The following is a 16,846-nucleotide window of genomic DNA, read 5'->3' as shown; positions in this document are numbered from 1 at the left end:
TTCTGAAAAGTTCTGAATACTGACAGCCCCTGCCCCATCCGTGTTTACTCGGAAGCAAGCATGCACAGGATCACAACTCTAGCCTTCAAATAAGCAGACTCCTTCTTTGCAACTTTGAAAAAGGGACATTTCATTTCTCAGCTGAGATAATTCTGCAGTGTATGGGCTGCAATGTCCAAAGGTTTTGGATTACACCCCTAGGAGATGTAAAGGCGTATTTTGTTGCAAATCAATATGTTCTAATTGTTACTTAGCAGTTAGCGTGCCCGCTAAGTTCCTTGCAAAACAAGAAATCTGATTTTCTCTATTCTCTGTGAGCTAAAAAGAACTAGAGGCATGCAGCCGGAAAACTGGCTCACGTTTCAAATTAGGAAGTGCAAGAGTCAGCCTACTTTGACTCTGCATGTCTTGTCCATGTGGCGGTTTCCCCTCAGAACATTTTCTTTCACTTCTGTGTTTCCATTCTCCTCCAGGATCCTCCCACTGGCCATTGTTCTGTTCTTGTCATTGCTTTGATTTCTCTCTTTCCTTTTCTCCTATCTTTGGAAAAGCTGGTCTGCAATCCAAGTATAAGGTGAGCAGTAGGGGGGAGCTCTCAGCCTCTCACAATGGGATGAATTCTGCCCTCCTACTCAGCCCAGGGTTCACCTGGACTTCCTAGGCCATCCTGCCTATCTTAGCCAGTTGCCTTCTCTGCAAACTGCTGCTTTATGTTCTTATCCTTCCTTCATCCCTTTATCTCTTTTGAACTGTTCAGCCAAATAGAAGCCAAAGGCCTTTGTGGCATTAGGATAGGGGAGCAAACAGTGAAGTCCATGGTCCACATGTTGCCCTTGAACCCCACAAATATTTAATTCCATTTTTTGGGAGTAATTGAAAAAAAGGGTCTAAAAGTGACACAAATTGCCCACCAATCTGGCTGTTTCACTCTACTACCTCTCTGAAACCCTCCCATCTCCAAAATCACATTAGTCTGGGAGCACAAAATGGCCCCAAATGGGGATTGAGAGTGATGTGATTTCACTTCTGGTGTGGGGCAAAGGACTGGTCTGACTCACAGTGGGGACTCTGCTACTTGCGCAGTTGGCCTCCTACATCTGGGCCTGTGAGCCAATGACAGTAGTCACTTCATTACTATTTCAGGCACTACCACCCCTCCATGAAATCCCTCATGATATATACACTGGGAGCATTGGTGTCCTTAGAATTGGTGTCACTTGGTGCGGTCACTCATGGGAGGGGCAGGAATTTTGGGGTGGGGCTTCTGGTGCACGACTTCTGGCACACTTCCGGCATGTGTAGGAGTGCACACGCATGACTGAAGATACCCTGCAAGCCCCCAGGGAACACCCACGGCACATGGGGGGGCCTCTGTGCAGGGTCTATATGGCTTGAAAAGGCTCTGAGAGGGGCCAGAGAGCTGACCTGGTGTCACCCCCCCTCTTGGGTGTTGTGCCCCTTCTGAGGTGTCATCCGGTGTGCTCCCCCACATTCCCCAGTGACACTACTGACTGTGAGAGTCAGTGTAGTGTTGTGATTTGAGTGCTGGACTATAACTTTGGAAACCAGGGTTTGAATCCCTGCTTGGATATGAAAAGCCATTAAGGAGTTTATCACAAAAAGGAGATAGGGAGTTTATTCTGTGAATATCCCAGAAAAATCACATAATTACGCAAAATGATTTCAAACGACATTGCACAAAACCCAATATTTAAGTGGTCACAAAGCAGCATTAACACACATCTTTTTACTTTCGGGATTTCAGCGACAATGCATTTTCGATATTACTTTATTTGCCCAATTGCGTGTGATAATCATTTGTGTAATTACTCGCCATTTTCGCTTTATTTGTGGGATGCTTTAAATGCACTTTAATCTCTCTTTAATGTCTCCTTGGATATTGATGTGTCCCCCAAATCAGGTACTGTATCCTGTGAAAATAAATATGCCACCACCACCCTCAGCCAGTACGTCCTAATCTTTTGCTTTCTTTACATGGGTTTTATTACTTTGGAATGTGGAAGCCTTTTAAACAGGGTTGGATGAGTGAATGAAGGCACTGCCCCGCCAGATAAGAATTCTGCCCCCTTGAAATTTTACTTCAGTCCCCAAATTTCTAGCTTTGCAGACAGTGAGACAATGAAAAATCATTCACACCTAGAACTCTTATATATTTTTGTGTTTGTATTACCTTGGTAACTGTGCTTACCCCTTTACTTTGGATGCCTAAACTGTATTTCTAAATGCTCAGCTAAAGTTTTAAATTGCTCCAATGCTATGAATTTGGAGACTGAAGGAAAATGCCATGGGGGCTAGGAAAAGAATTCTTATTGGGGCAATTCTCTCATATTGCCCTCCCCAGCAGCTATTCACCTGCTTCCAAATAGACTGCAAAACTGAAACGTTACTGTCATCATGTGCTCAGTTCTCTTCAATAAGTATGCTTTTGCACATTGAACTGAAGCCTTCTTGCTGGATTTGGCTACAATATGCTCAAACCTGCTCTCTGTTCCATGCTGTTTGCCATAGTCATTGTGTGGGGTTTTACACTGATAGCAGAAAATATCAATTATTTTAGGCATCCCTACATAACGGATATATCTCCAAGGAATGTAAAACAAATCAATTAATGAAAAAGAAGAAAGGGGAGGTGGATCCACCTAGATGTGAACACAGCATTTGGACAGAATTGAATAAATTAAAAAGGTGTATGATACGCAGTGCAGAGATCTGTCTGGAACTCATTTTGGCTTCAGAAGCTTTTGTAAATCTTATTTGAGCATTTTTAACTTTTAACCAAAATGGCAAAAGAAATATTGGCATAAAAAACTTAGCCATGCTGTTGTAGCTATACTTTAGCCCCTGAATTAATCCCTATCAAACCCTAAAACCCACCTTAAAAGCCAGTCAGTTGTTTGGAGCAATGGAGATCTGTACCGCTGATAAGCAAGGTGCTGCAGGATGACATGACCAGCCTCCTCCTGACAGCAAGATTGACTGTGGTAGAGCATCTCTCCCAGGGCAAAGGAGCTTCTAGGGAGTTGCAGGGGGTTTAATAATAATAATAATAATAATAAAATCTTTATTTATATCCCGCCCTTCCAAAAAGATCAGGGCGGCTTACAAATGCAACAATGCAACAAATACAGGTTAAAAACACAGTAAACATCAATACCAATACAAAAAATGAAAATAAAAAGCCCCGTTAGCCCATCCTCATGGCCACGGAAGAGGAGGGAGGCCCACAGGATGTTTAGTCGGGGAATGCCTGCTTAAATAGGAAGGTCTTGAGATCCTTCCTAAATTGGGCCAGGGACTGCACCAAGTGACACCTCTGAGGGGGCGTCTCCTGGACTGCTTGTGGGAAGGGCTTGCCTTCTGGTGTGTATTGCTCTGCCTCTCCATGGATAGACTGGGACTCCTGGAGACTGAAGGTCCTGGGGAGGACCTGGTTCACCTGCCCACAGATGGCAGGGAAGATGACTGGGACACTGTCTGGACACCATGGCAAAAAACTGGAGGCCACTCTCTTCACTGAATAGTGCCTGGACCCCTTTGGGAACTGCAAACAAGGCCTGTGGACTGGAATGGTCCTTTTGGGTGCCCCACTCCATCAGCCATTACCAGCAAGTAGGCCAGAGCCTTTCTCTTCTACAGCAGCCTGATCTACCCCTGAAGGATCATTGGCCCGGCTGGAAGTGGGGGTGGTTATGAGGCAGTTTGGGGGCACAAACATGAGTTACAGCACTGGGTGACACCACTGTCTGGAACCCCTGCTTTTGCTTCTTGAAGCCTCATTTGCTGGTGGGAGGAGGCTGTCATGTCCTCCTGCATCATCACAGTTGCCATAGTGCCACGGTTGCAGCTAGGAACATTCAAAGTCTAACTTGTGCAATCTTAACTGACTATCAGGATGCCATTCTTTCCTTGGCAAGTAGATGGACTGGACCTAGTATCCCTTGAAATATGCTACTGAACAATGTCACCTTTGTAATACCAGTGGAAAGGGAGGAAGGGAGGAATGGAAGGAACAAAGGAAAAGAAAACAGGTAAGGCTTTCTTTCACACCTCCGGTAAAGAGTTTCACTGCTGAAATTGGCTAAGGAATGGGAGGGCTGTCTCTTTAACAGTGAAGAAACCAACAGCTGTTCTTTCTGCAGACATGCTTGCTAGGACCAAAAGTTTTGGGAAGTTGGTGCATAACTGACAGTTAGATTTATCTCCCCAATAAGCAATCAACATTATAATAAAGGAAAAATGCTTTCCGTGCACCTTTGAGAGCGCATCAGAAATTAATCTAAACATCAAATTAATTATAGTTTGCAAAATGAATAGTGGCTCATGGCCCTAATACTTCTCTGGCTCTTCTCCCTCCCCCCCATCAACCCTCCCAGGGGGCTGCCTCCTTCCGAAACCTCTCCTGATTGCCTGGAAGCTGTTTCTGAATGTGGGTGGAGGGCAAGAAGTTTTATGGGCCTTGGGTTTTCATTCATACCTTCCCCATCCACCTGGAGCATTTTCCCTTTTGCCATTAACACAGCACAGCATCTGCCAGAGCATTGCATGTGCTCCAACTGGGATGAAACTTTGTCCAAAGGTCAAGAAAAGGCCAATGTAGGGAATGATTACTTGTACCTGGGACCATCCTTTTTAGAACACAACCAGTATGTGTTCACACTCCAAGATTTGCTTGTCCTTAAGAAGAAAGGGATTCTTGATACATCAATTCCTCCCATTGAGAAAAATGACCAATCACCACAAGATTGTTCCTAATTCAGATTTTGTGTGTGTGTGAAAAATATCTCCACTGTCTATCAGTTCATTTTCAGTCACAAATGAAGTGCTGGCCATGATCTATAAAGTCCAACATGGCTTAGGTCTAGACCATCTGATAGACCATATCTTCCTATTTGAACCTGCAAGAACACTAAAATCTTCAGGGGAAGCTTTTGTCTCAGTCCTGTCACCTTCACAGAGTCTCTTGGTGAGGCTTCTGGAACTCTTTCCCACAAGAAGCTGACAGGCAAAAATGTTTTTGTTCAAGCAGGTTTTTCTTATGCAATCACTCACAGGGAGTGCATGCTGTTTATTAGGATGTGTGCTTTTTATGTTTTTAACTTACAGGTTTTTAAAATGTAATTTTATACTTTTTAAATGAAATGATTTCAATTGTTTTTCAAATGGTATTGCTAAGTTGTTAACCAGTTTTATCTGTGAGCCAGCTTCAGTCTCATTCCAGGAGATAGGTGCTATATAAATACAGTTGGCCCTCTGTATCCATGGATTCTTTATTCATGGATTCAACCATCCACGGCTTGAATACTCCCCCCCCCCCCCAAAAAAAAAGCAAACCTTGTTTTTGCCATTTTATATAAGGGATGCCATTTTATTACATGATTGTATTTAATGGGATTTGTGCACCCACAGATTTTAGTACTGAGTGTGTGTGTCCTGGAACCAAATCCTGGTGGATACCAAAGGGCCCACTGTGAAAAACTAAAACTAAAATAAAAACCTTGCTTGAAAACCTTTACCACTCCTTTCCCCAAACCTTCCTTTCCAACCTGGCAGCACCCAAACCAAGGACTTTCTGAGGTGCTGCATATCAGGGCACATGAGGGGCAAGATGGGACAACATCACAGAGATAGTTAAGAATCTTCTCCTGGCCCAACTCTCCAATTTAACATGCAGCAATCACACTGAGCAATGGAGGTCTGTTTTGCTGGTAATCAGGATGCAGCAGGATGATGTTTCCAGTCTCCTCCTACCAACAGTCTGCATTGCGGCCATCAGAAACAGAATCACTGTTGCAACTTTTCATCCCACCACAGATAGCTGGCAGGAGGGGGACTGGAAATGTCATCCTGCTGAGCCCCACTTGTCAGCAGAACAGGCCTGCTGGGTGTTGCAGTTTGTTTGGGGGTATTTTTGAAAGTGGCAATGGAGTTACACTCATAAATATGAATACCAAACACTTGTGAACACGTATGTCAGGCTTGCACATTCATAACAGCTCAACAGGATGCTGACATTTTGTGCAGAAAATAGTGTATTTGCATGAAATACAGACTTGCCTACACAAAAATGTATGACAATCTTAGTTTAGCCATCTTGGCTTGTAGGGAGAGCTCAGGATTGATGTGTCCTAGGGACTTTATCACACAGGGGAAATCGGGGGTTTAAACAGAGATAATCCTGTGAAAATCATGCAATTGCAATCAAGATTTTACATGACATCGTGATTAAATGCCATTACCCTGGGAATAAACAGGCAATAAACAGCACCAGTCATTTATGGGGAAATCCCATGAATGATTTGTTGCTATCTATTGCCTGTTTATTCCTGGGATAATGGCTCTTTCATTGTGATGCGTATGAAAATGTTAATCGTAATTGCACGATTTTCATGGGCTAATCGCTAACCTCCAATTTTCCCCATCTGATAAGGTCCTAGGACCCACTGATTTGTCTTTTTGGCAGTCCAAAGCATCTGTAGTACTCTCCTGCATCACTACATTCCATTTTCTTCCTATCCGCTTTCTTCACTGTCCAGCTTTCACAACTCTACATAGAAATGAGGAATGAGATAACAGGATTCTATAGTATTAAATGATACATTTTTAAACTTCAGGATCTTGCCTAGTTTCTTCATAGCTTCCCTTCCAAGACTTAATCTTCTTCTGATTTCTTGACTACTATCTCCATTCTCACCAATAACCCAATCGTTGCCAACCCTGATTCACTTAAAAAGGCATCATACCATGGGAATTTAGAAGTTTCTTGATTTCAGTCCAGCAACATTTGCAACCCCCTCCTTTCCCCCCTTTTCACCAAGATAAACTGTTGCATTGTATGATTTATACTTCCCTTTTAAAAACATGACTTTGCATTAACTCTACTAGGATAATATCCTAGAAAGTGATTGCTGTTGTGTTTCCTGTATTTAATGAATCTGGAAGAAGCAGGGGCTTCTAACCAGTTCTGGGTGGTGGCTTCCATGCCAATGGGGCTTCAACTCTGGGATTCATCTTGAATTTTAAAGGAGAAGTCTCAAGTGCTGAATGTATTTAGGGAGAAAAGGTCAACACATGGGATAGCTGAGACCGAAACAAATTCACCAGCTGACATGGAAGTCACCAGCTGCCACTGTTTCCAACCCAATATGGAAATCTGAACATGGACACAGACTTCTGGATGTCGATCATTTATGCTGGTCATAAATTGGATACATGTCTGGGTATCCAGACAAATGCCGATCCAATCTATCTATTAATTTATTTTCAAATCCATACACATTCAGGCACACATCTGAATATCTAGCCTAACCTATATTCTGTTGTGATTAGTGGCTTGGATCAGGTCAAGGGAAAGACAGAAAAGGAGAAAAAGGCAATTGACCAAAATGTTAATAATAATAATAATAATAATAATAATAATAATAATAAAAACTCCACACAGATCCAGGGAGTAATCAAGGACCTCTAACCAGTCCTGGGCTACTGCCACACTGCAAAATGAGTGCTTTCAGTGCCATGGCTCTGTCCTATAGAATCCTGGGATTTGTAGCTTTTTGTGGCCCCAGAGCTCACTGACAGAGAAGGCCAATTTTCACAATACTTCAGTTCCCAGAATTCCATAGCATTGAGCCATGACAGTTAAAGTCATATCAAACTTCATAAATTTTTCAATATAGATGCAGCCCCTGTTGGTGGCTCTCGTGTTGATCCTATGCATAGCTAGGTATGTTGTTGATGTATGCCTAGGCATATTGTTGTTTCCAACTCATGGTGAGCCTAAGGCAAACCTGTCATGTTTTTCTTGGCAAGATTTGTTCAGAGGGGGTTTGCCTTTGCCTTCCTCTGAGGCTGAGAGAGTGTGATTTGCTCAGGGTCACCCAATGGGTTTCCATGGCTGAGCAGGGATTCAAACCCTGAGCTCAAGAGTCATAGTCCAGTGCTCAAACCACTATACTGTGCTGGCTGGCTAGGCAAATTCATTACACATATTGAAATCAGCCAATAATCAAGGCTGTGTTATTACTTTTTTTTCCAGAACTGCAACAGATCAGAAGTCTCAGTTTTCATTTAAAAATAAATAAGGACAACTGGGCATACTTTACGGCACTGAGCCCACTGACCAATACAACCATTTGGTCATGATAGTAGTCACCTTGCATCTTGAGTGCCTGATCCAGGCAAGGATCTTAAGGGTACAAGGGGAAGGTGAGCGATAGAAGCCCAAGGATTGGAAGTTCAGCACCAGCCCAGTGAGGGCTCCATTATATACGCTTCCTGTTTATTTTGATACTCTTACAGTATTCTCCAACTATTAATTCTAGTAATCTTTTATCTTAAGGCAGCCTGTTGGTCTTGATGTACAGTCATCTCATGAAAAGGGCTTTGGCTCAAAAGATGCCGTGTAGAAAGCAGAACTTGTGAAGTGGTGAGAAATGGAATCGTGAGACTTTTGCATTAAACCTGAGACCCCACTTTGCTGAAATCTCAAGAGAAATGTCTTTTTCTCGTCTCAAGTTATTCCTGCTGCACTGTCAGACAGGTCAGTAACTGGTATTAAAAAGTCAAGTATTATGGATGTATATAGACAGTATCTTGTTTTCACTTGATAATTGTTGGTGATTTATGGCTTTTTCCATTAAAAAATAAAAAAAATGTGATCCTACTCACCACTAGACATGCTTACCCCTATTGAAATCAGCCAAAAAGTCCATGCTGAGCTCTTGTGTTTGTTTCCAGAACTGCAGCAGAAATTTCAGTTTCCAGTTCTCTGGTTGGTTGCCATGCAGCTCCTCAAGTTCCCTTGGACCTGATTAATGGTGGAGTAAAGTATTCCACCAACATTTCATGGGAACATGCTGAAGAGCTTGTTTCATAACCTCTTTCTCTAGAATTGGCCTGTGAGCCCTCAGTCCCTGTTTCAGATCTCATTCATACTCATTTATTTATGTATTGGATTTATATCCGGCCTTTCTCCCAAAATGGGATTCAAGGTGGCTGTTTGTGATTTGCTGTTTGTTCTTATTCTAACACACTTCTGTGTTCCAGCTTACTTGGTGAAAGCATTTTAAGTGTGTGTGGCCAGTCACCATTCTGATATGGGCCAGAGGATTCAGAAGATGGGCTTTGCATGGGAGATGGTCAAGACAGAGGATAAAATATAAATCCTCCAGACTACAGGGTTAATTGACCTATTTGGTCTTTCCAAGAGGAGAAAGTCTGAGCTGCTGGAGGAGAGGGGTTAGAAGAAGCATCAGAAAGAGGAGGAGGAGGAGGATGAAGAAGGAGGAGGAGGAGGAGGAGGAGGAGGAGGAGGAGGAGGAGGAGGAGAAAAAGAAAAAATGAAGAAGGAGATGATTGAGAAGATGGGAGAAAAAGAGAAGAAAAAGAAAAGGAGAAGAAGAAGAAAATTGAGGAGGAGGACAAAGAAGAAGGAGGAGGGGAAGGAAGAAAAAGAAAAGAAAGAGGAGATGGAACATGAGTAGGAGGACAAGGAAGAAGGAGGAGAAGGAAGGAAAGAAGAAGGCGAAGGTGGAAAATGAGAAGGAGGAAGACAAAGAAGATGGAGGAAGAGAAGGAAGAAAAAGAAGAAAGAAAAGGAGAAGAAGGAGAAGGTGGAAAATGAGCAGGAGGGCAAAGAAGATTGAGGAAGAGAAGGAAGAAAAAGAAGAAAGAGAATGTGGAAAATGAGGAGGAGGACAAAGGAGGAAGAAGAAGGAAGAAAAGGAAGAGGAGGGAGGTGGAGAAGGGAAGTCTAAGAACAAAGGTGAAGAAGAGGATGAGTTGGCAGCTGGTTTGGGGACCATGAGAGAGCTGAGAAATGATTGTTGATGGCAGGAGGTAGATGAATGATGTTGAAAGAGTCCCCACCACCCCACATCACAACATCGCACCCAATACAGAAAACAGCAGCACAAGAAGGAAAAGGAGTGAGGATGGGGAACAACCTACAGAGAATTCAAACACTGGGATCACATGCTCCAACATGCATTTTGATTTGATTTGTTTTGAAAAGTCCTGATGCCAAACCTTCCCTCTCTGGTAAAAGGAGCAGACGCTCTGCTCTGCTCACTGGAGTTGAGTCCCACCCTCCTGGTCATCCAACCTCACTCAACATCCCACCAGCTGAGTACTGGGGACCTACCAGTTTCCCTCTCTATCTCTTTCCCTCTCCACCCCATCTCTACTTTTGCAGGAAGCTTTTCCATTCCCACCCGCTGCCCTAATCCAGTTTCGCTCTCCATTGTTCCCTTCCCCTCAATGCAGCACACTTTCCCATTCCCTAGAACCAGGATTTGGGATTTCTTTTTTTTTCTTTTTTTGTCCCAAAGTATCCTGGAGTTCATGATCCTCTCTGTAGCAGGGCATATAGTTCTGAGTATGAGACGGTGAGAAGGGAGCAGGTGGAGGTGGGGTAGGGCAGCGGTGGGTAGGGAAAAAACGGTATATCAACAAAGGTAAATTGAGAAAAAAAATCAGCTAAGTAAAGTTATAAAAAATATAGCAGTTTGAGAGAAAAAAATGGTAAAAGTAGTTCAGATAAAGTTCCTTTCCTGGATGAATCTAATTGTTTTGTTATCTTTACCCACCAAAGCATTTACTTTGGTTTGTCGCCCGATCCACAAACACTTTCGAGGAGATGACATTACCGAATGGCAGGAACATCTGCATCAGCTCTGCGTCCCCAAACTCCTGGGGCAGATGGTAGATAAACAGGTTACAGCCCTCTGGTCCTGCGGAGAAGATGGAGGAGAGAGAAGGAGAGGGGGGAGAGAAGAGGTAAGAGGTCTATGTGTAAAGAAGCAACCAAGAAAAGAAGGATGAGGTCTGTTGCACCTCATATGGTAATGCAGGACACTACATATGCCAGTCTCATATATCCCCTTTTTGGGCAAGGTATTGGAACATATGGTGGCTTCCCAGCTCCAGGGGTTCTTGGACAAAATGGATTATCTAGATCCATTTCCATCTGGCTTCAGACCTGGCTATGGCATGGAGACAGCTTTGGTCATCTTGGTGGATGACCTCCGCTGGCAGGGGGAATATGTCCCTGTTGGTTCTGCTGGACCACCCAGCAGCTTTCGATACAATCAACCATTGTGTCCTTCTGGGATGGGGCTTGGGGCCACTGTCTTACAGTGGTTTCAGTCCTTCTTGGAGGGGCAAACTCAGAAGCTGGTGTCGGGGGACTCCTGTTTGACTTCCTGGCCACTAGCCTGTGCATCTCTGCTGTTCTGTTTTGTCCCCTATGTTAACATCTACATGAAACCGCTAGGAGAGATCATCTGGAGTTTTGGAGTGTGGTGTCACCAGTATGTGGATGACACCCAACTCTATCTCTCTTTTCCATCTCACTCCAAGGAAGCTGTCTCTCTACTGAACCAGTGTCTGCTGTCAGTAATGGACTGGATGAGGGCAAACAAACTGAAGATTAATCCAGACAAGAGAGAGGTGTTTCTGGTCAGTTGTAGTGCAGATCAGGGAATAGGGATTTTGCCTGTGCTGGATGGGGTTACACTCCCCCTGAAATCTCAGGCTGTTCTTTGAGAAGTCGGATCTGGCTACAGGGAGACATGCCTTGGTTACATCCCGTTTGGACTATTGGAATGTGTTTTATGGGGGGGAGGGGGGCTGCCCTTGGAAACTGTTCAGAAATTTCACTGGGTTCAAAATGCTGCAGCCAGGCTGTTTCCTGGGGCTGGCTACAGGGATCCTGTCACTCCCCTGCTGAAACAGCTGCACTGGCTACCGGTCCTTTTCTGGGCAGAATTCCAGGTACTGTTTCTGTCCTTTAAAGCCCTAAACAGCTTGGGTCCAGACTATCTGAAGGACCGCAGTTCTCTATACAAGCCAGCCCAAGTGCTAAGACAGGCAGGAGAGGGCTTTCTCTCAGTGCCATCACCTTCACGGATGTGGTTGGTGAGGACTCCGGAGACAGCCTTTCTCTTGGCTGCTCCCAGACTATGGAACTCACTTCCACAGGAGGTTAGGTCATCCCTCTTCTGGCTCTCTTTCTGCCGGCAGCTAAAGACATTTTTATTGAGACAGGCATTCGGTGGATAAATTTTACTTGTGTTGTACTGTGTACTGTAAATGTTTTTAAAATACCTTTTAAAAAACAGTTTTTACTAGTTTTAACTAAGTGTTTTAACTTATTTTTTAATAACAATAATGATTCATCTTTTTAAAACTTCTGTACATCTCTTTTTAAAATTATTGTAACCCACCTTGAATCTCATTGTGGGAGGAAGGTGGGATATAAATCTTTGAAATAAATGAAATAAAATAAAATGTGCAGGGCCAAAACATCACCATTATGCAATTGAGGTATTCTGCTGATAGCAGCAGAGGTGCACAGACAGCATGCTCATCTGTGCTTTTTATTTGCAAGTTGCCCATTGTACATGTTGTGGTGGAGTATCCTATATTTTACATTGTGGCTGTGCATCTTATTCCTTGCATCGAGATTGTGCATTGTGCATTGTTGTTGTCTAGCGTATATTTTACATTCTAGTTGTATATCATATACTTTGCATTGTAGTTGTGTATCCTTTACTTTGCATTGCAACTGGACATGGTGTATTGTGATTTGAGCAATGGTACTTAGTTATTGGCATATTGCTATTCTGCATGAGGGCTGTGTAACACTCATGTAGCATATCTTCACATGTAGGTATTTAAGGCACTAGATCGTGGAAGCTGAGTAAGGTCAACCCTGGTTAGTAGTTGGATGCTTTAACCTAAATTTCAGAGAAAAGTTTCCAAAATCACCTCTGAGTATTCCTGGCCTAAGAAAACTCTAGGAAATTCATGGGCTCACCATAAATCTACAATTAAGTGGTGGTTACACTATATCCCCTTTCTGTTTCTCTGAATGTGGTTGCTTTTTCTGAATCAAGAAGTGCATTGAGGACATTGATGGTTATGCACCATCCAAGAATGCAAAACGGCATGTGCAACAGGTCTACTGGCTGAATTCCATTTATATAACTGTACCATCAGTACAGATGTTATGCCATAGCCCCAAAAGGACAACTACATGCAAAAGGGAATCTACCTGCTCTTAAAGAACGAACAGTATTCTAGCAACTATTTTCATGCAAATATTTTTTTTAAAAATATGGTCCCAGGTGTGCAGAATCTTGATCTCAAACAAATCAAGAAAGAAGTGACAGATGTGTGTGATAGAGAGGGAGGCTTATGAAACACCGTCAGAGGTTCTTGAGGCTTAGGGGGCTATTGACAGTGAAGGTTCTTCATCTGGATACTGAAATATCATTCTGGATGTTTTTCTGTGGACAGGAACATGGACAGGTACTGACTTCAGTCTTCTACTATTTCTTGGCAATTGAATGAAATTTGTCCTTTCATTTAAAAGGCATGGGGTTGTCAAGTAGAGAGGAAGAAAACAGACATGAAAAACATGGCTTCACTTTTCTAATTGCATCTAAGTCAAATGTCTGACAGAGAGTTCCATCCTTGAAGGAAACTTTTGCACGGCAGTGTTTTCCTCTGTGTTCTGCTACTAGCATAAATGTAAGACTGGGATTTAGCTTTAGTCTTACTTATAGTATAGGATTAACAGTTCAGCATTAATTGTCCCTGACTATGATTTTTCTACATGTCACCAAGAATGTTAATTCACTATCAGTGTTCACAAGAACAATGGAAAAGCAAGTCAGGTGTTCCTGTTGGGTAATTATTGGAGAATCATAGAATCATAGAATCATAGAATCGTAGAGTTGGAAGAGACCACTAGGGCCATCCAGTCCAACCCCCTGCCATGCAGGAAATACAAATCAAAGCATCCCTGACAGATGGCCATCCAGCCTCTGTTTAAAGACCTCCAAGGAAGGAGACTCCACTACACTCCGAGGAAGTGCATTCCACTGTCGAACAGCCCTTACTGTCAGGAAGTTCCTCCTAATGTTCAGGTGGAATCTCTTTTCCTGTAGCTTGCATCCATTGTTCCGGGTCCTGTTCTCTGGAGCAGCAGAAAACAAGCTTGCTCCCTCCTCAATATGACATCCTTTCAAATATTTAAACAGGGCTATCATATCACCTCTTAACCTTCTTTTCTCCAGGCTAAACATCCCCAGCTCCCTAAGTCGTTCCTCATAGGGCATGGTTTCCAGACCTTTCACCATTTTAGTCGCCCTCCTCTGGACACGCTCCAGTTTCTCAATGTCCTTTCTGAATTGTGGCGCCCAGAACTGGACACAATATTCTAGGTGGGGCCTGACCAAAGCAGAATACAGTGGCACTATTACTTCTCTTGATCTAGACACTATACTTCTATTGATGCAGCCTAAAATAGCATTGGCCTTTTTAGCTGCCGCATCACACTGTTCACTCATGTTCAACTTGTGGTCTACTTGGACTCCTAGATCCCTTTCGCACGTAGTTTCATTCAGCCAGGTGTCACCCATCCTATATCTGTGCATTTTATTTTTCCGCCCTAAGTGCAATACCTTACATTTCTATGTGTTGAATTTCATTTTGTTAGCTTTGGCCCAGCTTTCTAGTCTATTCAGGTCATTTTGAATCTTGATCCTGTCCTCTGGGGTAGAAGATGGACCTTTGCAAAGAGACATGAAACAATAGACCCAATTTCTCATCTATTAGTAAAGAAACTTCACACTGGGAAGCATATACATTCACACATAATTTTCCATCATGAATTTTAGGCAGAACTATAAGAAGAGCACTGAACCTGGATTGGAATGATGCCCTATGTCAAACATACCAAAGTTAGGCATGTTGAATCAACACCATCGGGTTGACAGTTCGATGCCCAAGTGCTGCATGATGGGGTGAGCTCCTGTCACTAGTCCCAGCTTCTGCCAGCCTAGCAGTTCGAAAGCATGCAAATGCAAGTAGATAAATAGGTACCACTTTGGAGGGAAGGTAACAGCATTTGCTGCAGCCATGCTAGCCACGTGGCCATCAAAGTCATCTTTGGACAATGCTGGCTTTTCAGTTTTTTGACAGAGATGAGCCATGTTCCCTACAATCTGACATGACTAGATATTCATGGCAAGGGGTTACTTTTACCTTTGCAAAAGTTACACTTCTACAAGTGTAACCATTGCATATGGGCACAAGTGTAACCATTGAATGTGGGCCTAAATCTTGTTTTAGTCTGGTGAAGTGTACAGCCACTGAATCAACTGGATTTACCTGCATGTTGTTTCCTTATTCTACAATTGATTCAGTGAGTCTGCTCAAGTTGGGATTAAGTAATAGGATTCCAGCATGTAGTTGTGCCTTCTTGGATGGTGTGCAACTACTACCCAGTACCTGCAATGTACCAATTGATTCACTAGGATTTTGGGAAGAGCCACTATTACACAATGGGAAAAATACAATTCTGACACATTGGCCAATACAAAATCAGTTACAAAATGAGGGTAGAAAGTTGGTGTTACCACTGTATGACTATGGCTGTATCTACACTACCCAAATTAAAGTGGTTTGACACCACTTTAACTGCCATGGCTCAATGCTATGGAATTATGGGATTTGTAGTTTTGTGAGATATTTAGCCTTCACTGTCAGAGAGCTCTGGAGTCACAACAAACTAAAAACCTCAGGATTTTATAGGGTGGAGCCATGACAGTCCAAGTGGTGTCAAACTGCATTAATTCTGCAGTATGGCAGTGGAGATCTACACTGTACAAGCATGATGTAAGATCTTGGCCATAGTAAAAATGCACTCTTTCACTCACTTTTGTATTTCATTCAATGCAGAATATCCTGCTGACCCTCGAAAACTAACACTGCTTTCTGAGTGACTTACTGAGGAGTCAATCTGAGGATCCAGCAAAGCAAGGGCTAAACTATCTTTTCCCTTTCTTGGAGGGGCAGGTGGGAGGGAAAGGAATGGGGATATACTACATAGAAGAGCAGGATTTTTAATGTTCTGGCTTTCTTCATCAGGGCATAATTATAGTGTCATAACACAGCAAATTACAACTTTGCCTTTCCCGTTAGAGAGAGGAGTTCACCACGGCGCTCCCCCCTTTTTATTGGCCATTACTCATCCCCTCGGCTGGCAGGGGTAGTTCCGCCGAGTCAGGATTCTGACAGATGCCCATTTAAAGCTCATTAAAATTCCCAGGCCCTGGTGTGATTGAAGGCACTTTCTCCCTCCACATTTTCTTTTGGATTAATAGAAAATGAAGCCCTTATGAAGACTTGCTAAGCAGAATTTCCCGGCTACGTTGCTAAAAGGAACAGCCAATCCCTTCCAACACGTGTACCTCCTGGAGGCTGCAAAGTTGTGGCAGGACTTATTCCAACATGGTGGGATAGGGCCAACTGTTTCAGTTTGGCAGGGACAGTCCCAATTAATCCTCTGTCATCTCACTTTTTCAGCTGCTTTTAAAATGTCCCAGTTCCTCACTCCTCCTCTCCCTTTCACCCTTTCTCCTCAGCTTACTTCAATTGCTGAAACTGAGTTGAAAATGCAAAAGTAGTTTGCACTCAGTTAACACAGCAGGGAAGAGAGGAAAACAGGCAAAAGCAAACTGCTGCAGCTTTTCTTAGGCTGTATGCTCTTCTTCATTAATAATGTTTGCTATCTTGACCACAGTTTGATGTTGCTTGGCCACACGTGTCCCAGTTTTCATCTGTGAAATGTTGGAGAGTATGCAGACTGGATTTAATGTGATATGCTAATGAATCAATGAACCCACCCTACTCCATCCCAACTAACAGGGAGTTATAGAAACAGAAATTAGAAGCTAAGGGAGTTATAAAAACAGAACCAAGGGAATCATAGCAACAGAACTCTGCAAGGGATCAGAAATACTAATGTATGAAAAAGTTA

The 16,846-nt window shown here is 43.1% G+C and overlaps 1 protein-coding gene across 10 annotated transcripts in view; it reads right to left on the bottom strand.

The window, feature by feature from the left end:
- Positions 1 to 16,846, bottom strand: part of LOC149324235 (CUGBP Elav-like family member 4) — a 942,387-nt gene that overhangs the window by 57,904 nt on the left and 867,637 nt on the right. For 6 of the 10 annotated variants that reach the window (XR_016277944.1, XM_089497934.1, XM_089497979.1 and 3 more), the window contains exon 11: positions 10,605 to 10,748. Coding sequence is in view for 9 of the 10 variants with exons in the window: in XM_089497934.1 (XP_089354060.1) it covers positions 10,605 to 10,748 (144 nt within the window). In the remaining variant the exon portion in view is untranslated. The remainder of the gene's footprint in view (positions 1 to 10,604; positions 10,749 to 16,846) is intronic. The other 4 variants (XM_089497961.1, XM_089497970.1, XM_089497987.1 and 1 more) reach the window with 1 other exon arrangement.

The sequence above is a fragment of the Sceloporus occidentalis genome, unplaced genomic scaffold (assembly GCF_023333645.1).
Source record: "Sceloporus occidentalis isolate IW3139 unplaced genomic scaffold, rSceOcc1.0.p SCAF_1, whole genome shotgun sequence".
In the NCBI taxonomy this organism is placed as follows: Eukaryota; Metazoa; Chordata; class Lepidosauria; order Squamata; family Phrynosomatidae; genus Sceloporus; species Sceloporus occidentalis.
This window is presented reverse-complemented; position numbering and strand designations above follow the sequence as displayed.